The 24,062-nt window shown below is 41.3% G+C and overlaps 1 protein-coding gene across 16 annotated transcripts in view; it reads left to right on the forward strand.

The window, feature by feature from the left end:
- The window catches only part of LOC114154305 (unconventional myosin-IXa-like), a 144,472-nt gene that overhangs the window by 75,750 nt on the left and 44,660 nt on the right, over positions 1 to 24,062 (forward strand). For 11 of the 16 annotated variants that reach the window (XM_028033283.1, XM_028033340.1, XM_028033326.1 and 8 more), the window contains exons 5-9: positions 667 to 766; positions 2,901 to 2,954; positions 9,559 to 9,659; positions 9,852 to 9,978; positions 15,628 to 15,717. In XM_028033283.1, the coding sequence (XP_027889084.1) occupies positions 667 to 766; positions 2,901 to 2,954; positions 9,559 to 9,659; positions 9,852 to 9,978; positions 15,628 to 15,717 (472 nt within the window). The remainder of the gene's footprint in view (positions 1 to 666; positions 767 to 2,900; positions 2,955 to 9,558; positions 9,660 to 9,851; positions 9,979 to 15,627; positions 15,718 to 24,062) is intronic. The other 5 variants (XM_028033310.1, XM_028033405.1, XM_028033411.1 and 2 more) reach the window with 3 other exon arrangements.

The following is a 24,062-nucleotide window of genomic DNA, read 5'->3' on the forward strand; positions in this document are numbered from 1 at the left end:
AAATAAAGGTGCACCGATTCCAACATACCAATTTTGTAAAGTTGCAACAAATCCGATTTCTTCCATAGAGCTCTAAACACTTCTGTGTAAAAACAAAACGATTACTTCAAATAAAAACAGAGCTGTCTGTCTCTGTGGATCGCTGAAAGAGAACAGTTGGCGTTACACAGCTCTGCAATGAAGCAGGATTTAAATGTTGGGCATCTAAATCTTGTTATGCTAAGGCTAACTTAGCACAGTTAGCCTATCTGACCAGCTAACTAGGCTAACCTGTTAGCACAGTTAGCAAACTAACATATTTGTAGGTCAAATATTGTACGTATTTCTAACGGGTCGGGTGTAAAGGATGTTTATTAGCTTGAAGCAAAGACTTGAAGTTCATTTCCAGATGGAATAAAATAGTTTTTCACTGCACGTCGTCCTGGATAATCACAAGTCGCTGCTTCCGACCCGGATGCTCTGCAGCGCCTTGTTTCACTTGAAATGTGAGGCAGCGATGTCAAAAAGTCTAACTGATACACATGATGTGTTGCACTTTTTGTTTCAAAGTGAACAATGGCGTATTTCGCCTGGTTTTTCTAATTATTCCAAAGATCAACAGCAGAAGATGTCATTTGATGTAACGTGTGCGGGTGTGTGTGTGGGGGTGTGTGTGTGTGTCTGCAGGAACTACCACGTGTTTTACTACCTGCTGGCTGGAGCCAGTGAGGAAGAGAGGAAGGCTTTCCACCTGCTCAAACCAGAGGAGTACCACTACCTTAACCAGGTCAGCAAACTCACACACAGACGCACACACACACACACACACGCACACACACACACACACACACACACACACGTACAGAAACAAACAAACAAACAAAAAAATCACCAGATTTCCATATTAATGGATCTTGATTTGTACAAGTGATGAAAATGCAGAAAATGAAACAGAATGTCTCTCTACTGGCTCCTGTTTACTCATTTATCAAAACTGGAGCACGTCTCATCGCTCACAAGTCCTGGTTCCAGAAGTCTGTTTGTGTGTTCATATTTCTGTGGGCGTGTGTGTGTGTTTACATATGCCAGAAGCCTACATAATGTGTGCATCTTTCTCCAGTACATCTGTGTGTGCTGGCAGCTCCCTTTTCCTTACAGAACTGCAATTTACCACGGCGGCAACAGAGAAATAAAACCTTTTTTTTTTTGTCCATCTTTCGTCCCTCTACTTCTTTGAAAAAATAAAAAAATCATTTTGTCCCTCTCAGTTCTCCTTTAATCCCTGCAACCCCCCCACCCTTTCCTCTATGCCTACATGCAGCCCTGTTTCCATGGCAACTGCAAAACTGTGAAAGTCGGTCTGGTGCCTGTTCAGTTGTGTGTCGAGCGCGCCAGAAGTCACCATGGTTTCACGATTACATTATTCACATCGAGTGCTTTCCCTCCTCACCGCCGGATTAAATGGAGTCAAATACAAATAATTAATTATAATAATCTGGTTGTAATCTGAACCGGCCGCCTATTGCGCCGCCATTTTTGTGATAAATCCTTGACTTGTGTTTTAAAGCAACCACCTCTCAATGCTTTGTGTTTAACAACCGAGATGACATTAGCGATTTTAATAGCTTTTTATGAATATTGTGTTAAAAAGTAAAGGTGCAGATTTACTAGTTAACTAGCTGACATTCAACATGTAGCTAACTAATCTTTACCTTTACTGTGGGGAAAGGTCGGAAATTATTTCTAATCCAACAGAATGTAATAGGAATCTCCCAAAAAAACACAAAGGAGCCATTTTTCTATAACTGGCTCCTCTCCTGATATTTGCTCGAGTTTTATCCTCCGTTTCAAAGTAGCAGCTTGAAGGAGAAGAAAGAAATTTGTCTCTAACAAAGACAGAGTTGACTTTTTAAAAGCTTCTTGCACATTTCCTGCTTCTGCTGACTTCTTTGCTACTGAAAATAACTAGCTTTGAGATTTCTCAATCAGTCACAGCGCTAACACCGAAGAGTGTTGTCAGAGGAAACCCCTGCTGAGTAACGGCAGCGGGAGTAAAGACTGAACTTCCAGGATCCTTCCATGCCACGTGATTCCTCGGTGCATCCTTCACGCGAGCTCGTTCCTGACTAGAGTTATTTGTTTCTGTGATGTTTGAACTTAGCTGGACTGTTTTTCTTTTCCTTTTAAAAGTAGGACTAGAGAAAGTCTTTAAGGCGTTATGCCTCTTCTGACGCTGACCAGAGAACATGTAAATGTAGCCAAAGTGACCGCACCGAAGCTTGCCTTTGATTTTTGTAAACTGATGTGTTTGCAAAAAGAAGGAAAGGAGGGGAAAAAATTAGATAAATAAATAAAGACTTTCTCTTAAAAAGCAGCTGATTGTTAAAATGTGGCTGGTTTTCGGCAACAGAAGCAGCAGAAAATCTGGAAAAATGTGATTTAGAGCAGCTTTGTTGGTAATTGATCTGTGTTATTATACAGTATTGGACTTGAACAAACTGGTAGAGCCACGTTGATGCAACACTAGCACATTTTTAACATTTTTATATTGTAAACTTTCTGCGCTCCAGAGCTACCGGCTGCTCTGCTGAGTCTCAGATTTTGACTTCAGATTTTGAAACTCCCTACAACATCCATGTCGGTGATGAGTGTTTATAAACCCGTCTGAGTTTGTGTGCACCACGCCGGGTGTCGGAAAACTTCCGCCTCTTTGACACCGTGTCCATCTCCATCAGTCCTGATGTGATCACTGCTGCTCTGCACCGCTGTCCCTCCGAGACGTCCGGTCACTTCTCTAATTCACACAAAATTTAAAAACTTTCCCTACAACAAAACAATTTTGCAGGAGTTGTTGGTGTTTCTTTCTCGTTTTTTGGGGGGGTTTTTTGCTTTTGTTTTAATCCACTTTGCCTTGCTTCCAGATGACAAAGACACCACACAAACTCCACTGGGACAATTTCTATGAGTCTGAGCTGGTCAGTATCGCGCCAACTTGTTTGTGTACGTCTGTGTTTATGGGTGTGTCATGCTTCAGTGGGGTTTTTGGTGCCAGTCCTGGTCTTGTTGTCTCTCCTGGCTGCCCACACCCCGCCTGCTTTCAGCGAACCGGACCGAAGTTAGAAGCAGCCTGGCCTTGGCTCTGTTAAATGTGCTGTAAGATGTTTGAAAGGATACCTTGTAATGTCACCGTTTTGGTAGATCTACGAGAACACGACGAAACGTCTGTGTCCCTGTTACTTAGAGATGCACCGATCCGAATTTGGGGCTGATTTATGATATGCAAGACCTGTTGTCGTCGTATCAACCTTCCAGACTGCTCAGGTCTTCTGGTTCCGACTCTTCTCGGAATTCCCAGAACCAGAACCACACATGGAGAACCAGCATTCAGTTTTTATTCTCCTCTGATCTGGAGCAAACTTCCAAAAAACTGCAAAAGGGCCGAAACACTGAGTTCCTTTAACAATTGGAACGCTATAAAGTGTCAAACTGTCATTGTTTTCCTTTACTTTGCCAATGCAATGTAATGATTTAGTTTTATTTTCCTTCTTATCCTGCAAAGTGCTTAGAATTGCCTAACTGTGGAAAATGCGCTTTCCAGAAATTAGCCTTGTCCTGCCTTGACTGATCGGAAGGTTTTTATGTTACTTTTAAAAAATATATTTTCTGTATTTCTGGGCCGTTAGTGCTGATGATCTTCTGATTTCACGGTGCATCTCTACAGTTAGTGAAATAAAGTGTAAATGAAAAGGAATCCCTTCAAACAAAGCTTTTGGATGATTTGCTGCTGGTTGATGATGATGACACCAAAGCCGGAAACGGCCATCTTTGTAGGGAAGCTTCAGGATGTCACTACGAGTAAAGGATTGCTTGGTGTCCGACACTCAACTTTAACACTTGGCACGAATTTTTAAAAAAACACAAATAGTGATCTTTGTTGCCCTCTCAAAGCAACAACAGACTTTTTAAAGGAAAACCATTGAGGGAAGTGGTTCTGTACAGAGTAAACAAAGAAAAGACAAGAACAAGACTCTGTATTATAATAAAAACTCTCTAGAATTACAACGTTTTGCTAATATTTAGATGAGGATCTAAAGTTTGACATGTGTTCTGATTGGAGGACATCACCATCTCAACATGATTGATCTACCGGCTTCACGTCTGGAAACTTCCCTACAAAGTGTGTGGTCTGGGTCCATTCTCTGTGTGTGTGTGTGTGTGTGTGTTCGCCGATTTGCTGCTCTCCGCCACTGTCCTGCTAGCCTTAAGATGAAGTGTGTAATGTTTGGTCAGCGGGATTTGTTGTGTGTGTTTAAGGGATTCGGTATCGCCTAATGGGAGATTATGTTCCTCCGACTGTGCTGTTGAGCAAACACACGAGCCATGAGAATTGGTCCGAACAAATACGACTCCCAATTTCACCACATTTTATTCTTGACCTTGGCATTGTGCGCACTGTTTTTCTTTCTTTCTTTTTTTAACTTCTCTTTTATCCAAGGCTCTTACCCGTTCCCAAGAAGAATAACGTAAATCAATCGGCAGTAAATAAATATGAGCTTAATAATAAAATGATGGCTATAATATTGCTTCTTTGTTTTTGTTTAAAGAGAATTAAAAGTGAGAAAAGTGAGAGAATTTCATTCTCTCACTTTAAAGAGAATGAAATTCTCCTTAAGAAGAGAATGAAAGAGAGAATGAAATTCTCTTTAAAGTGGGCCTCCAGGAAAGCAGTCGTCAGCTCAAAATGAAACAAGCTGCAGAAGTTGGAGTGCGTCGTAACATTTCCTGCAGCAAAACAGCCGTTCGTGTTTGTCGGTTCCTCCCGTGGAACATTCTCCACCTCGCAGCTGAAGCTGGAAGGAGGAAATTCAGCAGTTTATTGGCACAATGAGAGACGTTTGGAACACACTCAGCCAGTTTTTGCTGCAAGAGCGGTTCGAGTAATTTCTGTGGAAGTGTTTTTCCGTTTGAATCGAACATTTCTTGTTTTGTGGCAGAGTAGTGTTAAACAATGCTGCGTTTATGCGAATAGACTGTTACCATAAACACCTCGAGTTTTATAGTGATAATTTCTCTTATAAAGGGACTTAATGTCTGAATGTGGGAGTTCAGTGAAGAGCGGAGTGGATTCAACTCAAAGTATCAAGATAATTGAGCAACTATCCAAACTATTATCCTTCTTAACATATAAAAACATCCCATTTACATGGCTCCGTGAAAAGCTTTCTGACATTTAAATATGAGCTTGTAACTGGTGTTGTAATTTAGTGTCACCAGAAAATGCAGGATCAAACTTTAAAACTGCTGTGCACTGCTGGCACCTCTCCACCTATCGTTCTCCAGCACCGTTTCTTCCCTTATTCGGAGGAGGCACTCTGCCTTTTTCCACCTCAGGATCGTGGTCACAGACTTGTAGGTGCTGATTCTCCTCCTGGCCGATTCACACTCTTTCTGCGAACTGCTCCAGGGAAAGCCAGAGATCAAGATCTGACTAATCTGACGGAGTCATATCTTCTGCAAAAGATTGAGGCCACCGCAACGGGTCCCATCAACACCTTGGCTGCGACTAGAAACATTGCGAGTCAATGATATTGGCGGAGTCAGTGGACTTCCCAAAGGACATGGCTGAAAGCTTTCGAATCCCCAAGATAGACGCAAACTGGTTGGGCGAACTCCCATGGATCCTCCAGGACCTTTCTTAGGGTACAGCACTGGCCCAGGGTTCTAAGGCTAGGACAAAAAACATACTACTCCTCCTGAATCAGAGTCTATACCACAGGTGTCAAACTCCAATCCTCAAGGGCCGCTGTCCTGCAGTTTTTTAGATGTGCCACAGGTCCAAAACACCTGAACAAAATGGCTTGACTACCTCCTCCTTGTGTAGATCAGTTCTCCAAAGCCTTAATGACCTAATTATTCTGTTCAACTGTGGTGCAGCAGAGGCACATCTAAAAGTTGCTGGGCAGTGGCCCTTGAGGACTGGAGTTTGACACCCCTGGTCTAGACTATATCTGGCTGATTTTCCTCAAGAACCCCTAATTGAACCTTGCCTTTGAGGCTTTAGAGTATGATTCCAGGGAACTACCCAGACCTCACTACATCCAGAACCTCAAGGAACTCTTGGCAAATCCTATCTTATCTTATCTTTTCGGAGCCTTGCCGGATTTTTGCCCAGTTCTGTCCCGATTTGAGGCCAGCAGCAAACCTTCTCCACCGTGGACAGTCTGCTGGGGCAACACCTAATGATGCCCCACCAGACCTCGCTGCCATTGAGTGTTGAAGTCCAACCAGCAGAACATGGGAGTGCCCAACAAACTCTCCTCTTTTACCAGGTGAACCCCAATGTACAGGTGCCTAGATGGGGGCAATAAGTATGCCACTGTCCCTCAGCTAGGGCAACCCCAAAGTGGAAGAGTGTCCAACTGCTCTTGAGGAGATGCACGTGTCAGGATGAGTCAGACTATATTTGAACTTCACACACCAGCTCAGCCTCCTTCCCTACCAGAGAGGTGACATTCCACGCTCTGAGAGCAAGTTTCAGTAGCCGAGAGGCAAAGGCCACTTCCCAATGGGAAGGGGTTATACCACACCAACGTCTGTAATTATGTGTGCAGGCGAAGGAACAATTTTCCATCAATGTTTCTAATCTTAAGAGGTCTTTGCAGCCTGTTGTTACTGAAGTAGTTGTAGGAGTAATTGTAGAGATAGCTGGTTTTTAAGAGATTTTTGTTTTGTTTGACTTCTTTTTAAGTCTTTTGCTATTCAATCCAATGAAATGTTTTTTGAACAGTCCTTTTGCTGTGCAGCTACCTTCTTTAACAAAGTGATGTCTTTAAAACACGTATCTCAGTCTTAGTGAGTCTGTCCATCTCTCCCCAACCGACCCCCCTCGCTGTTTGTTGCTTCTTGCTCTCATACAGGCCTTTGAGTGACCTCATTCTGTCTGTGTCCCCCACTGTTCAAGGACTTGAAGCCATCGTATTCACACAGATCCTACCACACACCCGCATAGAAAGTTTGTCAGATTCTTAAGCCACCTGTCTGATCATCTGACCAACTCCCTCTCTAGGCCTGTTTAACCTCTGACCTCTCCTACTGGTCACTGTGTGCTGAATGCACAGCATAGAGTCAATCAGCACAAAAAATGCCACAGATCTGGAAGCAAAAATAGAAAATAAACATTCGGGAATGAAAAACAAAAAACTGTTTTCGCCCAAAGATCCCAAAGACCAAACATTTTGGATGTTTCTTTTTGATGACGGGTGTTTGGTGGCTGTGGTAGCTCTGGGGTTGTTTGGCCGTCTCTGACTTGGTGGTGTGAAATGTCTGGTCGATGTGTTGGCATGCTGTATTTGCTTCAAAACAGATTGGGTGTTTTTATAGCTCAAATGATGATGGAGTCATGATTTGTGACACCTACACCGCCTGGCTAAATCGTCACATCCCTTTAACTTTCTCGCTATGTTACAACAAACTTAAATGTTTTTTATTAATGGATTTTCTTGAGATAGATCAACACAAAGTGAAGTGGAAGGAAAATGATACTTAGGAATATGACTCAACTGCAGACAAACCAAGACATGACTGTCTACGTAAGCCGACCAGACCAGCCAGCGAGTTAGAGCAACAAGAGCCCAGAAGCTACAATGCGTTGCCTCACATCAAATTGTGTTCACCTTTTACTATGCCCTAGTTAAAGTCCAGACCTGTTTCAACTGGGCATCGTGGCAAGACTTGAAAATTTGATGTTTACTGATGTTCACCAAACAAAAATGAATGGTGAAAAACTTCAATCCGGCAACAGGATTCCATCATTGTCCGGCAGCCGACAATGGTGGAATTGGTTGCTGTTGTAAATGTATTAAACCATATTTAAATTCTCTTCCACTTCACAATGAATCATTCCCTTTGTATTGCTTTGCCACATAAAATCCTAATCTAGTACATTTACGTTTGTCTGTGATATGGAATATTGAAAAAATGTTCAAGGGGTGTGAATACCACTGCGAGGCTCTATAGATGTAGATCTGATGCTGACATATCACTGTGATCGGTTAAAAAGCAATGTATGCTTGTTTTACTGACATTAAATTAGGTATAATGAATAGGAATAACGGAGTCTGTCTCAATAATATTTTTGCTTTAAACAAGACTCTTGTCTGTTCTGTACGCTCCTTTTTTTTTAAACCCCAAATAGCTAAAATGTTGGTTTTAACCAAAGTATTCCCTTGAGGCTGCCAAAACTGATCTTTATTATCTCAACTTCCATCAATGCATCACATTGTGCCATTCTGGGTGTTTGAGGTCGAAAACAACCGGCGGCGGCTATAAAACTCGTCTTTCCCGGGTCCTGCCGTTTTGCCAGAAGCCTCCGCAGACCTTTTGTTGCAACCAGAGAAGCTAACCGGAGAAGCTAACCCCCCTCATCCCCCCGGACCCTGCAGTCGTTGTGGGACAAAGAAAAACAATGGAGGAGAGGGAGAGGAGCGTTAGAGAGTAAAGTGTGGAAGAGGGTTCCAGAGTGTGGATTATAGGTTCCTGTGTCTTCCGTCGGCGTCCGGTCGCTGTGGTATGTGCTAATTACAGCCTGGGAGAGGCTCGCAATTGGGAGCAGGGAGAAGCTGACCGAGCAGAGGGCCTGAGGAGACGCTGCATGAGGACACTTCCTGAATCTGTGGACTCCTCAGACATTGTTCAGGATGGGACGGATGGCTTCTCTCCTCCATCTCAACCCTGGTAACAAAGACTGTATGATATCAGAGTCTCGTGATTGCCCAGGAATGCGCTCGTGTTCACCATCCAGGGTTTCCCCCCCATTTGTGCAGCTGTGGCTTGCTGCTCTACAGATGAGATGAACTTTGGAAATAATATGTTTTCCTTGACATTGTGACATGCTGGTACAGCTGTTTGCTGTCCAGGCTGCACACGTCGATCAACTGACTGCTGATTGTGAAAAAAATTTTGATAAAGTTTTTACGATCAACAACCAGATGTTACTACTGGCAGAAATGACAAAGAAGACGACAAGAAGTAGTTGGAAGATGACACCACGACTTGTTCATATGTGATTTCAACCTCACTTCTCATTTAATGGAAACACTGTAATTGTGAAATTGTGTTTTTCGACATTAGCGCCATGCTGACAAAGTTTTGTGCACATTTGTAATGGAAACGCAGCTGGTGACTGCATGACGCTGCAGTCATTACCCCACAACATAACCATTTGTAATATGCTTCTCTAGGTCACCATTCACATAAAGAAGCATGAGTTGCATCACTAAACTGCAGACAGTGACTGTTTTTAATCATATTTTCAAACTTTTTCCATGAAGAAACACTGGAAAGAAATAGTAAATCTTACAATCCCCACAATACAGACAGTTTTGAGGGATTTAAACATTAACTGGAATTCATCCTAACGATAAATCAAAATTGTTATCACGATAAATGATACACAATAAAATAAATGCCCAACCCAGTTTTTTTTGTTTTGTTTTGTTTTTTTCCAAATGCTGCGGGTGCTGATTTCTATCTCTGTCTTCTTCTGCTCTTTTGTCTTCGCATGTTTCCTCCCGACACCAGCAGGACTGTTTCACCGTGGAGGGAGAAGACCTGAAGCATGACTTCGAGCGGCTGCAGCTGGCCATGGAGATGGTTGGGTTCCTACCGTCCACCCGCAAACAGTAAGACTGAGGCGTGACCCCCGCTGACCCGTTAGGACATTAAATCAACCCGTAACCCTCCCATACGTTTCTATCAGCCTGTGTCGCTTTATTTACGGCCTCTCCTCGACTTACGTCGCTAACTCAGCAGGACAGATCTGCTGAGCTGGGAACGATCTGCAAGCGATAACAAAAAGGCGTATTTCTTGTCAGGATTTTCTCCCTGCTGTCCGCCATCCTGCACCTGGGGAACATCCGTTACAAGAAGAAGACCTACAGGGACGACTCCATCGACATCTGTAATCCGGAGGGTCTGCCCATCGTCTCGGAGCTGCTGGAGGTCAGCAAATGCAGATTGGAAATGCTTTGGTTTAGTACATAATGTTAGGACATTCACTGCTTCAGAAACATTCTAGATGCACAAGATACTTATTTGTCTCACTGCTGTGTTTAATGTAACACCTATAACCGGATTTATAAGAATGTGGGCTTGAGCCGGTCTTGGTGCTTTATTCACTAAAGAAAAATCCTCTTACAAATGCAAATTACATTACATCAGTAGGTAGTTGTATACATCAATAGATGTGAACTGATGCATGGTAAGTTTAACATGTCCTTTAGCCATTAACTCTGATGTTCCTGAAGAAATCGCCCAAAGAAATCAAGAAAGAAAAAAAAAAATTCTTCATAACGATCTCAAAATATTAATATAACTCACCTGATATCTGCCCATGAGTTCAATATTAAGAAAAATGTTTTGAAAACATGCATTCATTAAAAAAAAAAAAAAAAAAAATTTAATTGTTAGTGGCCCCTAAAAAATTGCCACCCCATCTTCTGGCTTAAATAAAGTCTGATCTAAAAGCGTCTCACCTCTGCTCTGCTGCAGTTGTTGAACGCTGCTTGAATGTGATTTTACCACCTGAACGTGTGAGTTTTCTTCTTTTTTTTTTTTAAATAACAAAACTGTTGGGAGCAGAGATGAAGAGGCGCTTCAGGTCCCGAACATCCAGGGATTTCACAAAATGTTGTTTTCAGACGGCCTCTCTGAGTGTGCTGCAGGCGAACATCAAGCTTATCTTTGACTCCACTTGTTGAAAACATCAGGCACTGATAGCAGCTGCTAACACGCTTTAAAGGGTTTTTTTGCCAATGTTTGAGCAACTGATTATAGATTACTTTAAGATAGGGTTGAAATGATTGACCGTAATTAATCAACTAATTTTGTAAACGATTAATCGTCCATAATTTTCAGAATTTTTCTGGAAAAAAGTTTGTTTGCTAAAAAAAACAACACTAATTACACCAAAACTATCCAAGAAGCTATGCATTTTTCTAATATTGTACTAAAAAGCTTTAAGTGGTTTAATAAAAAAAATCTGCAAAAAGTGAAAAAAAATCTTTTTCCGAACGTCGTCAGAATAACCCATAGAATAATTGGTTACTAAAAGATGGCTGTTTTGCTTTAAGTCTACAACAGGGTTGAACTCGTTCTGTCCACCGTTCCCAGTCTGGCTTATTAGGATTTTATGTGATAAACCGACACGGTGCGTAATTGGAAGGAAATTAACACACGATGTTTAAAAAAAACAAAACACGAGTGAACAAGGAAGAATGTGCCTTGCGTACGCGTTCCCCCATCTGATTTATTAGTTTGTAGAATCACCCTTGGTAGCTCTCACAGCTGCAAGTGTTTTTGTGGTTTCCCTCTTCCTGCTTTGCACATCGAGAGGCAGAATTTTTTTTTGTTTTGTTTTGTTTTTGCCTATTTATTTATTTGCAATCTCAGATTAGTGAGATTGAAAGGAAGCAGTCAGAGAACGTCCTCTTGAACGTGATACTGCAGAGTCTTAGTTGGATATCTAATTAGGTGACTCCTGAAGGCATGCTGGTTACATGTGACTTCATTTAGGGGTATCGGAGTAAAGGAGGCTGAATCCTTTACTCCGAGGGGGAGTTCTAAAAAGAAAGTACAAATGATGGAAAACATTTTCAAAGAGGGGCTTTTATTTCAGTCACCGTTTTCTGTTAGTTGTGTAATGGAGCATTAGGGCCAGGCTACAACTATTATTGTTTAATTACGAGGATACAATCCTAATATTAGCAGAAAGAAGACGTGTTCCTACGGGAAGAACGGGAAAAAAGGCTTTAAGTAACCAAAAATGAACAATAATCGCCAAGCTCTGAATGTGACAGCATGAAACGCTTTCTAGATTTTAATTTGTTGATCCGTAGTCGTAAGGCGTAAGGTGATGACCATCAAGCAGTGTAAGTCCTGCTCTAAACCTCTGTATTCCTGGAAAAGTGCAGCCATCATTTCCTCAGCAGACGCCATTTTTCTTTCTAAGAACAAAAGTTCAGGTGAAGTTCCTTTCTTCCTCTCGCCTCATAACGAGGCTGTAGATGTAAAGCAGCTCCGGCCGTTAAAGGTCCTGCTCCTCCTGAAAGAGTCTCAGCTCTGTTCCTCTTTCTCTCCGCTTGTTTCATCCGCTTCCTTTCATCCCTCTGTTGTTTTTCTAAACCTGATGATTTTCAGTTTAGCAACCGTTGTTTTTTTTTTTTGTTTGTTTTTTTGCGAGCTAATCAGTCTGCTGTGTGAGTTTAGTCTGCTGCAGACCTGTTATCTGTCCGCAGGACGGAAAAAACAGCTCCCGCCCCGGCCCGGCCCAACGGGCCGCACAGTGTTTACACGTCTCTGTGGCTTGTGGGGCCGCAGAGACGCTGAGATCAGACCGCGCACGCACACACGCAGATCGTGTGTGCGTGCGGCCGGACGCGCTCGTCGAGTCCCAAACAAAGCAGTGTGCCGAGCGTTGCCTGTCAACATCGCCGCGGGGATGTTTTGACTGCGGAGAGCATGCCAGGGTCCCAGCATCCAGACTGGACTCTCTGACTCCCCCCGCTCTCTCTCTCCAGAGATCCAGAGAGGCGTTGACGTAAGCCGAGCCACATGTCTCGGCCACATGATCAGCGGCCGGTGGTTTTGATTTCCAGCTTATTTAGACGTCTGTTAGCCCGCGCCGAGGCGAGGGCCCGCGCCGTGCCCCTCGAGACGTTTGGAGCTCGCTTCGAGCAACCGTTGAGAATATGACGCTCACAGATGCATTATGAAGCCGTAGAGTCAGGAGGGAGGCTTTCTTTTTAATTTGTTTTGTAAGGTATTTTACAGAAGGGATGTTTTAAGACAATTGTTGACTACAGTCAACCAATACTGCAGGTATTGGGTTTGCCTTTGCAGCAAGGGCCCACTAGGTTTGGATTTCCTTTTTCCTTTTTCATAAATGAAAACTGCATTTTCTTTTCACTCAGGTGACCTTTGTCTTATAGTAAAAAATGTTAAATTATCTAGAAACATTTATTAGTGAAACAAGAAGAAAAACATCAGAAGTAAAAACAAAAGCTAATATTTTTCTTTGAACTATGATTAATGACCATTGTACTAGAATGACAACAGAAATTTCCCCATTTTTGCTATGCTTGACTGAAATACAGCAGCATTTTGTCAAGTTTCAGTCACTGGCTGATTGATTGGTGTACGACAATCCTTTTTGTTCAATCACAACCAAAGCCAACTTTACATGTATCCTGAGCTTTAAGAACTGGTTGCATCTTGATTTTTTTCACATATTGCTCCGAGCTGTTAACCAAACCTGACCTGAGAAAACCCCATTATAACTTGTACTGACATGGAAAAACAAGAATTATCCCTTAGAAACACAACAAAGTGAAATCAACATTGAAATTAGTTTTTTTTTTAATGCGCAATCCCATCTTCTAATTCAGGATAAGAGTAGAAAGATTGTCTGTGAGCAGGCAGGGTGTTCTATTGTTACATTATGGGTTTATTTTTGGGGCGTTTTGCCTGGTACCGGGTGGGATAAGTGGCTGTTTTCTGCAACTTAAAACTCACGAGTCGTCCGTTTTGGTTCAATGTGTCAAGCGGATGTGAACCAGGGGGCTTTTTTTTTCTTTCTGGGAGAGAAAAAACTGAGGTAAATGGAGTTGACTTGGACTTCCTGCTTCCTGTGGAGGCAAATCTGGAAGAGGAAGTGTGGCTCGTGTGGGCCGACGGATGGCTGTCAAACTAGATCACAGGTTTGAAGTTGAGTGATTGGCAAAAATGGTTTCAGTGCAGACTGAAAACCAGACCGGTGACACGTAGCATCCGTGAGATATAGGGTTGCTCTTGATTCAAGGAGTTCAAAAGACTTTGGAAAGACTTGAAACAAAACCTCCAAACTAGAGCTTGTAAAACTCCTGAGTGTTGAGCTATTAGGGTGGTGATGATGACAGAACGCTAAGCCTGTTACCAGGCAACAAAAACTCGGAAACGTAGCGTCTAAAGACCAATCACCGGCAAGCAGAATAGGCTTTGCTCCTAGCCGAGGGATTACCAGGCAGTGTGAAATGAAGTCTGATTATACCACCCCCTGTGATTTACTCACTCCACACACACACACACCAACACCCACATACACTCCTCCAGTGTCCTCAACCCACTTCTGTCCCTATCAAACCCCTTCACCAAAATGGACCCCTAATGGCGTTAACTAAAATGCCAACACACTCCGTCTCTTACATGAAGACATCAGAGATGTGTCCACACAAACACGCGGCGGCTGAGCAGCAGCAGCAGCAGCAGCTGGTCTCTCTCCCATAATCCCTGCTGATAGAGGAGATGTGTGCGGTGACATCTGCTGCTCCCACTGTGGCCCCTGTCGTCTGGGCCCAGTCCGCCGCAGGCCACATTCAATTGTCCTATGTGCGCACAGAGTAGCGCTAGCAGGCTAATCTCGGTCAGCGGCATTAGATGGAAGCACTGTGGCTCGGGTTGAGGGTCGTTAATGTGACCCTTAATGACCCTCAGTGTGACGTTAAGGGTCACGATGGTGACGGATATGGAAAGAACTGCCTTTGATGGCCTTTCATGTGAAAATCACAATGATAGAGACACGATAAAAACCTAAAGCTAAAAGAGAATCACGATTTAGCTATGTTGCCTACTCACCACACTGGAGGAGCTGCAGATGGGAGAATCTGGGTGTTTTCACACCTGATGGTCCGGTAAACTCGGTTACATCTGTTATATTGTTAGCTGGTGTGGTTCTCTTTCACTGAGTCAAATGATTCAATTCCTTTGAAAAACCTGTTCACCCCCTTTCACCTGTGGTGGCGCTGCACCTAGAACCACTGAAAGAAACGACACAAAAACCTCTGAAGAAGAAGCTGAGCACAACTTCCTTCTTCAGAAAATGTAAACAAGAATGAAGTAGCGTCAGGTTTCAGAGGTTGTTGGATTTCTCTTTTGCCTTTGGGAAATGACCATGACCCGTTTCTCTCACTAGCTCACATGTTTGGTTGGTTGTATTTACCCAGAATGCCTTGCGCTGCAGTCCACTTCCTGCTTCTGGAGTGGATTCTGATCCGCTTCCGTTCACATGTGGATTCGAACTGCACCAGAGTGCACTTCAACTGGGCAGAGATAGGCATAGGCGGATCCAGAGTTCTGTTTCGGTCTACATCAGTTCGATTACGCGTTCACACCTCACCAAACAAACCGGACTTTCTAGGCAATCGAAATGCAAATCGATTAGAGCGAACTAAACGGAACCGGTGTGAATTCAGCCTCTGTTTTCAGGTACTCAAGAAGGAAAACGTCTAAAATCTTGCAGGACACTGGATCCCAAGTTGCCCATATCTGGTTTATATCAAAGCATCGTCATTAGAACGGACCAGTCAAAGCCCAGTCTAGAATCCTTTACAGAGATGCTAATATTGTTGCTCAGAGATGCTTTTCATTTCCTTAAGGGCAGGGCAGCAATGTCAACCAGTATTGATGCAAAGCTTTTAGAAACATAACAGTAAAGTCAATAGACTCACAGCTGCAACTGGTGAACAATTACATGCTTATTTATTTTCTGTCTTATCAAATCCAAATAGAACGCATTAAAGTCGGGGCTTGTTTTATTCATCACTGTTTGTTTTCCAGGTGAAAGAGGAAATGCTACTTGAAGCCCTGACGACCAGGAAGACGGTGACCGTCGGCGAGAGGCTCATCGTTCCCTACAAACTAGCAGAGGTGATTCTTTCTGTAAACGCAGCAGCACCACCGTCATGGCGGCGCACCACGTTCCTGGTGTCACCACCAAGAACCAAAAAGAGTTTAAATGCGGCAACATTTCATTATAAACTGTAGGGGAGATTAGTAGTCGGTGTGTCAAAGACTCGGTGCTTGTCTAAGGAGTTTTGTTGTGGCATTCCCCCGGCCCCCGCTGCCTCTCGGTCTCTTTGATGGGGGTCTCTTCCTCTGCAACTTCCTGTTTCCTGTGGAGTAAAGCAGCGGTGGTGTTCCTAAACACCAGCCCATGCAGCCCTCTGGACCCGCAGTCTGTGCAATATTAAACCTCCTGGGCGCCTTGGTTGACCTAGATCGACTCTGGTGACGATTATCACTGAACATTAACGTTCAGCTCTCTCTGTTTATCCTTCTGCTGCTGAACGGTCTGAAGACGGAGAACCTGAGCTCATGTTTGTGGCTGCTGGGTCTTTTGTCTGAGGAAGCAGACATTACATGTAGATTGCCTGTTAGCCATGTGCTACAATTTAGCTCAACAATAGTTTCTCCTATCATCCCCCCCTACACACACCCACACACACATGCACACACACACACCTCACCATAGTCATGTGCTCTTTTCTTAGGAATGTGCAACCTCCACTGGAATATACAGCACAGAAGCCAGAAACCAGATTCTTGTTCAGTGTGTTTGTCTCTCTCTCCGTCTCCATCGGTTGGACACAAATTCACTTTTTCCAAAGCGGCGCGTAGCAGAGGCTCTGACGATTTGATCAGAAATGTGACCTTCTGTACTCTGTGTGTGTGTGTGTGTGTGAGAGTGGCCTCTGTGATAAACTTTGTACTGAGGCCTCTCATGAGAAAGGTTCTCATGGTGAGGGTGTTGGCTAGAAAGTAGAGCGAGTGAGATAGAGGCACAAAATTAATAATAATAATAAAAAAAATACTAAAACAGTGGTCTGTTATTTGATTTAGATCGCTGGGCATATTCATTAGCGCCCCTTGTAAAGATGTGTTATTAAGTTTGTAATAAATGTATCTTTTATTGCACTGACTTGGTCTCAAGCTGAAAAATGTAGAAAAATAATTTGGTTCTTGCATAGTTATAGTGAAAAATATTGGGAATTTTAAAATTTTTTCACACTATCCTGTGTTTTACTTCTTCAGTGTAGTTGGAGTTTCAAGGAATTTCTGATTCGTAGTAAACAGTGGTGAGCACACGTATGCTAATGCGCTAACAGCGGAGCTAATGTTTCACTTAGCGCTTTTGCTAACTTTGAAACAGTTTAGCGCACTTGACTTCCTCTAAATACAAATTTCCAAAGCGCTAATTTTTGAAAACTTTCAGTTGAATAAAGTTTGACATTTGCATTAAAGTTTTGCTCATCAACTGTTTGAGCACTCTTCCAGGGGTCTGAAACTCCAGGCCTCGAGGGTCGCAGTCCTACAGTTTTTAGATGTGCCACAGGTACAAAACACTGGAATGAAATGACTTAATGACCTCCTGCTTGTGTAGATCAGTTCTCCAGAGCCTTAATGACCTAATTATTCTGTTCAGGTGTGGCGCTGCAGAGGCACATCTAAAAGTTGCAGGACTGCGGCCCTCGAGGACTGGAGTTTGAGACCCCTGTTTCATGCTTTTACTTTGAAGGGGATGATGACTCTTTACAATTCTGTTTCCTTTTATCGTATTCTCAGTGATTCTTGAGAAGTGGGACAAAATAAAGCTATAATTAAAAAATTATTATTCCTCAAGCTTATGTAGCTATACAAATGTGACAAATAATGTTTTGAAAATGTAAAGATGCCAAGGTGCAGGCTCCCAGTTGCAACATTTTTTTTTGAAAATTAAATTTTTAATGGACCTGACCCAGAACTTTGTCAACACCTTCTGACAAAAATAAATCTAACATTATGTTTTAATGACCCCATTACTGATATTTCTTCTCAGACAAATGCTTCTCAAGAAACAAAAGAAATATTATTTAATACAAAAAGCAACATAAAGTCCATCTGACAGAGTTGACAGTGCATGATGGATTTGACACAGAACTGAAGGTTATGACAAACTAGTGAGTAAAAATAAATACTTGATACATGTGAAGTAATGCCCTTTATGTAAAATACATTAAAATGAATTAACTGCACATTTAAGTGAGATTTGTCAACATTATCACTGAAAGAGTCATACTGTCGGTTAAAATCTGACGGAGTTGACGAAATGCCAAACTGCCTCAATGTATATGGTGTTATTCTGAAGGAGGCCATATTGTAGCTCATCAGGTCCATGAAATATTTACAGTTTACTAAAATTAAGCATTTATTTCACAAAATTTCATCAAAATTTTGTAAATTGTCAGTTATGGTGTTGACAAATCATGGTTGTGATGAACAACTTAGGAATAAAACAGAAGAAAAAACTAAAGGATAACATAAGCTAACCAGAGCTGCCCTCTTAGCAAAGGAAGAGAAAGGAAGAGGTCATGGGGTCCTCAGAAGTTCTGATGCCCCCCAATAATGCCTGATTTTTTTTACATTCTTCTTATGTCTGACTGTGTTGACAAAAACTTGGGACAAAATTTAATGGAGTTGGAAAATATATAAAAATGATTTTTTTATTCAATTTATTAATACTTTTATAATTATTCGTTTTAATACTTATACTTAAATGTCATAATATATTATCTTAGTATTCCTTTATTTGTTTTAAACTATTATAAAGTATTGAGTTCTGCTCCAGGACAAGGAATTGTAAAGGCACCATCCACCTACTACAATGTTTAAAATCAAAACTATTCAGCAAACACCAGGAAAACATACATTGTTGTGCTGACATGGCCCAGGTTAGTTTAGTCAGATATTTTTTTTAAAATTAGATTTTGTGTATATTTTATTCAAATTTTGTTCTTTGTCCATAGGACCTGTTTTGTCCCTCTTCTCAAGAATCACTGTTCTCTCTCTTTTTCCATCCCAATAACATTATTTCAAAAAAGAAGTATACAGAAATAAAATAAAACACACACAAATACAATATCTAAAGGCATTAAAGATATAACCTATCAAGGGCAGATAAAATGTGAATCGAAGTTGGCGCTTTAGCATTAGCTTCCAGACTTAGCGCTTTAGCAATAGCAGAACTAATGTGGCTTTAGGGTTAGCATGACTAACTTTTTGACCTTTTGTTTCCCTGGGGAATAAATAGGATGCGACACAGAGACTCCCTTCAATTTGGCAGTGGCAACATAGGGAGACCTCTGGGCTGAACTGAGGAGAACATAAGAAGAAACCAGGATTCTGGATAATCTGGAGTGCAAAGAGGAAACTGCATCTCCTTGTTGATAATATAGTCATTGTGTGTAAAATCCCCCCAAAATGAAAAAAGGCCAACTGGCACGAATCAGATCATACACAGAAGACAGATTATATTAAAACAGACATTCAAACCGGTCCTGACGAAAAGATGAAACTCACTTCAGGAGTAACGAAAGTAAAAGTTTGCCCCGGTTTGACCGAGGGCCGTGGGAGCGAGTGGAGGCCACCTGTGGAATCCATAACACGCCTGTTTTTATACAAAGGAAACGTGGGGGGAGAAAAAAAAAAAAGAACCTGGCAACAGTTGCGGTCTCTTCTCAGAAATAATTTCTTCCTACTTGGATAAGAATGTTTGAGAAAGTGTGCTAGGCAGCTGTCCCATCCACCCACATTGTCTCAGGGAGATTTGGACAGGGTGTCCAGAGTGTGAGCACATGAACCTCGGCAGAGCTCGGCATTTCCCGAACTTTAGCCAAGAAGCTCAAAACTGGCTGAGTCGATCAGGCAGCCTGCTGTTGAGTCAGGTTAAACTGTCCTGTCCTGTCTCAGTAATGTTCGGTACACTCTATATTTAGCACCGCTCCTGGTAAAAATATATAAAGACTTCAAATAAATTCATCTTTACTTCAGATGCAAACGTCATGCTGAAATCTTTGACAGAACTCTCTCGTTCTGTCAGATCATTTTTCGCCTCCCTTTCACTGTGTAGTAAGATGGGATGGGCAGATGGACTTGGTTCCTCAATTAACTTTGCTTGTCAGAACTCCAGTTATTTAAAAGTGCTTTATAAATCTAAGTAGGCTAAGTATTTTAGATAAATAAATACTGGAATTCTTTAAAAAGAAAAAGCAGTAATATTCCTTTAGCTTTGTACCGGCTAGAAGCTACATGCTAGATGCTAGCGTTAGCCAGCGTTGTCGTAAGATGCTCAGAATGTTTTCTTAGTGCAAGAATATTGTCGCAAGACGGTTTTGAACCTTTACACTTAATAGACGCAGCTCAGCTAACCAGCCAGCTAGCTAGCTTTGTTGCTAATATATCCAAACAATATTAGCAATATTGGGATATTTTGTTAATATTGTTGCTAATACACACTTGCTAGCTGGTCTGCGACCTACCAGAGGTATAATAGCAGCTAGTTACCTTTAGCCACAACCACAAAAGTCCTGCGGGAAAAAATAAAAAATTACATACATGGGAATATGTGATATTAAACAGAAAAAAATAAGACCTGTGATTAACATTTTGAAGGCCAAATTGCAAATATTTTAATTAATTTAAGAGATTTTAAAACCTTAATATTTGAATAATTAATTTAAGACTTCTTAATGATGTGTTTGAGATAAGAGCAGTCACCTTTACATCTTAATCTACCAGACAACATTATGCTGATACAGCAACTTTTTCATACTTTTACTGGCAAAAATTTTTTTTATCCACATTTAGTTATTCTGAGCGCACATCGCCATGGCCTGAGGCTTTTCATACCTGAGAGAGAGAATGCGTCAGAGTTAAATGTTTCCTCTGAATCGGTAATTTTCCTGCCAGCTTCAAAAAGGTTTCCTGTGAAACATCACTGGTGTATTGGAGTGTTTGAACATAACTGTTCATCTGCTGATGTATTAGAGCTTGTGAGATATTGTGGATCCATTAAAAGATGCTCTTAATGTCAGTATAATAATAGTTATTGAGGCGCGCCATCGACCGCATCAGAGTTCCTGTGAAGAACGGGAGGCGATTCTTACCACAGACAGTTTGCATCACTTCCTGTGCACCTCGCTCTTATTTTTAAAATCTAACTGTTTTTAGCTTCCTCTAGAAAGACCTGAGTGGAGAGCAAACCTCTAACATTCATGTGTGAAAACAAGATAATATATACATTTACCAATCACTAGTTCAGTTTAGTTTAGTATTGACAACTTTTACTCACGTCTTGTTAGGCTTCTTACGTTGTTTTATAAGAAGTCAACCACAAACTAAACGTGTTTCTGCTCCCATCTAAGTATATTTACATACCTTTCTACGTGCCTAAAGTTGTCAGACAATCAATAATCATGACTGGGGTTGGAAACTTGGTTTAACCTTTTCTTGGAGGCTAAATGAAGGTATGCAACATGGGGAAACAAATCAAGCAAAAATCAGTCACCATGTCTAGTGTGTACCGACAAACTTAGAAATTAATGGCTGACGTAGACAATTGGAGTGATAGCAAAGTTTACATCTGAAATTGCAAAGTGAAGATATTTGTGGATTTTTCATGGGAAATGTCGTTTGGAGACCTGGCAAACCAGAGTCTTCTTTAGGTGTTTATAAGCGCTCTGTGGTGAGCGTCAGAAACTCCCACGTTCTCCCAACTTCTTTGCTTCCTTGAAACTCAGCCATGTTTTGAAAAATATGGTCTTTGCATCAAAGTTCCCTTCTCTTGGAAGTGTTTCAGCTGAAAGAAAAATCTGTCATTTGCCTTCAGCCATAGAGAGTGGCGGCAACATCCATTTACAGAAGTACTTCCTGTTTCTAGCAGGCTCAACTCGACGGCTCTTGTTGTTTCAGAAATATTGGTTGTAAAATTACATATCATCTTTGGAAAACCAGTAAAATGACCAACTGTGGTCTATGTTTCACTTTTTTTACACAGTTATACGTTTTCTGACTCTAACTTAATCATTTGCAAATGAACAATCTTACTGATTTAGTTACTGACGTAAAGAACAGACTCTTGAATACCAAATGAAAACATTCTAATTGTGGTGAAACTATGGGTGGGATTTTATTGTATCGTTTATCGAGATAAATTTCCCATCATGATAAGAGTTTTGATTTATCGTTGTCACAATAAAATCCAATTAATGACATTTGAAACCCACCAAAACTGTTGCTGTTATCTGTATTGTTATTTGCACTATTTTCTCCTTTGTTTGGTCAATGAAAGCATCCTTGAATTTGAAAAGATGATTAGAAGAATTTACCGTGTTTAGTGAAACAAATCGCATTATTTTACATGACTGGTGTCTTAAAGAAGCACATTGTAAAAGGGAGGAGTGCAGTTGCCTTAAAAAGAAGTAATAAATGTTTTTTGTCATCACTTTTATTGTTATTGCAGTAGTACCACAAAATACCGCGATGAAACTTTCAGTCCGCATCGCCCTCCTCCAAGCGAAACGAGCCCGAATCACCTGGCAGCGAGGAAGCCTCCAGTCCACGTGCAGAGGGAACTCATGCTGCTGCTCAACACCCCCGCTGACTCTCAGACAGAGGAAAAAGAAAAGGGTGGAAACAGAGACAGAGACAAATGACTTCCCCTCCCAGAGCCATATAATTACAAATACCAGCAGGAGCTGGTTCACCGGCTACAACCATTCCCTGTTTATAGTCGTCTCTTATAGAGTCCTCTGTTTTTTTGTTTTTTTTTAATGTTCTGTATGTTTTTCTAGCAAAAACCGTTTGTTTCCAGCCTTGTTGCTTCCTGATTCTCGGCTGTTCCCGATGTGTTGAATAATTAAATTACATAGTGAAACACAGCGATGGTACGTGCTCAGTGAGCATGCCACATCCAATCTACCAAACCGGCAGTCCCACTGTGGCATCCAGAATGCGATTCGTTTTTTTTTTTTTTTTAAGCGTTAAATTATTTATAATAATCTTGCATAACCGTGTTGGTTCAGAGATGTCGACTAAAAATATCTGAAGCGATCAATAATGCAGGAGCGAAGAGACGGCTCTTAAAAGTGCAGTTTTACTTTATCATGACAGCTGACTGCTCTTGTCTGGGAGTCATTTAAAGGTGGAGCACCTGCACTGGAGCTTCAGTAGGCAATAATTTGTAAGCAATAAGTAAGCAATAAAAAAAAACATTTCTTTTATTGCTTACTGAAGACATGTCGTTAAATGAGCTGTCTCTGTTGTTCGAACTTTCACTTAGTCCTAGATGCGTTTTATCCTTCATGTCAGGTTCCCTATTTTAGACAAACTACGTCATTGGGATGAGTGTGTCCACTTCAAGGAAAAGGGGAAACTTTCATATTTATGTTTTTAAAAAACCTTTAGAAAACCATGCATTAAAATCTGATTGAAGCAGGTCTCAGAGATGAGCCTTGAGGGACACCGTATTTAACTTGTCCTGGTGCTAATGCTAACTAAAGAATGGTTTTTAATTGGTAAAGGTCTGTTGACTTTCTCATATTTGTAAAGTTTTAGCAAATATAAGAATGGTTATTTGAAGACCCTTTTTAAATAAGCTCTCTGTTTCTCACACTTCTATTTAATTCTTGATGTGGTTTATCTTACATTTCAGGCTCTTTCATTAAAACAAGATACAGTGCCAGGAAAAAGAGAACTATGAAAAAAAAAAAACATTGATAAAAACCATAAATATAAATCTGATTGAGCCTTGAGGACTCCAGATTTTACTCATTCTAATGCTAATGATAATGCTAACGAAAGTAGGATTTTTGATATTTGTTTTGCAGAAATAGTATGTCAAAGTTTGGAAATGACAACACTGTTGACATTCTAATGTCTAAAGTTTTGGTAAATAAAGAATGTTAGACAAACCTGGTGATTCTCTCTGGAGCAAAAACAAGTAACACGATTATGATATAGAGAAATAAATATTATGATCTATGCAGTTAAGCTAAGCCTATATAAAGTAGCGAGTCATGACTAAAAGGAAAGACTCAAATATTTTACTGTCCTACTTTTTAAATTTGTTTAGCATTTGAGTAAATTTGGATCTTTTGTTTGTTTTTTTTTTTGCTATTGTTTAACTACTTCTAATAGGAAAAGTGCACATTAATAAACCAGTATAGTGAATGTGCCACAATGAGCCAAAAGACTTTTTTAAATCATCTGTTACCCATGAAATAATGACCATTGGTCTGAAGGTAAATGGCTGTTTTTCAGACCGTTTCTTTCCGTGGTTCAGTCCCGTCGGTTGACTCACTGGGACCTTTCTTCCTCCCGTCCCTCCACAGCTTGTGTCCCACTGATTCACGTCTAGAGGAGAGAATGAAAACATGGGTTGGATCCGTCGTGCGTCT

The sequence above is a fragment of the Xiphophorus couchianus genome, chromosome 2 (genome assembly GCF_001444195.1).
Source record: "Xiphophorus couchianus chromosome 2, X_couchianus-1.0, whole genome shotgun sequence".
NCBI classification, from domain to species: Eukaryota; Metazoa; Chordata; class Actinopteri; order Cyprinodontiformes; family Poeciliidae; genus Xiphophorus; species Xiphophorus couchianus.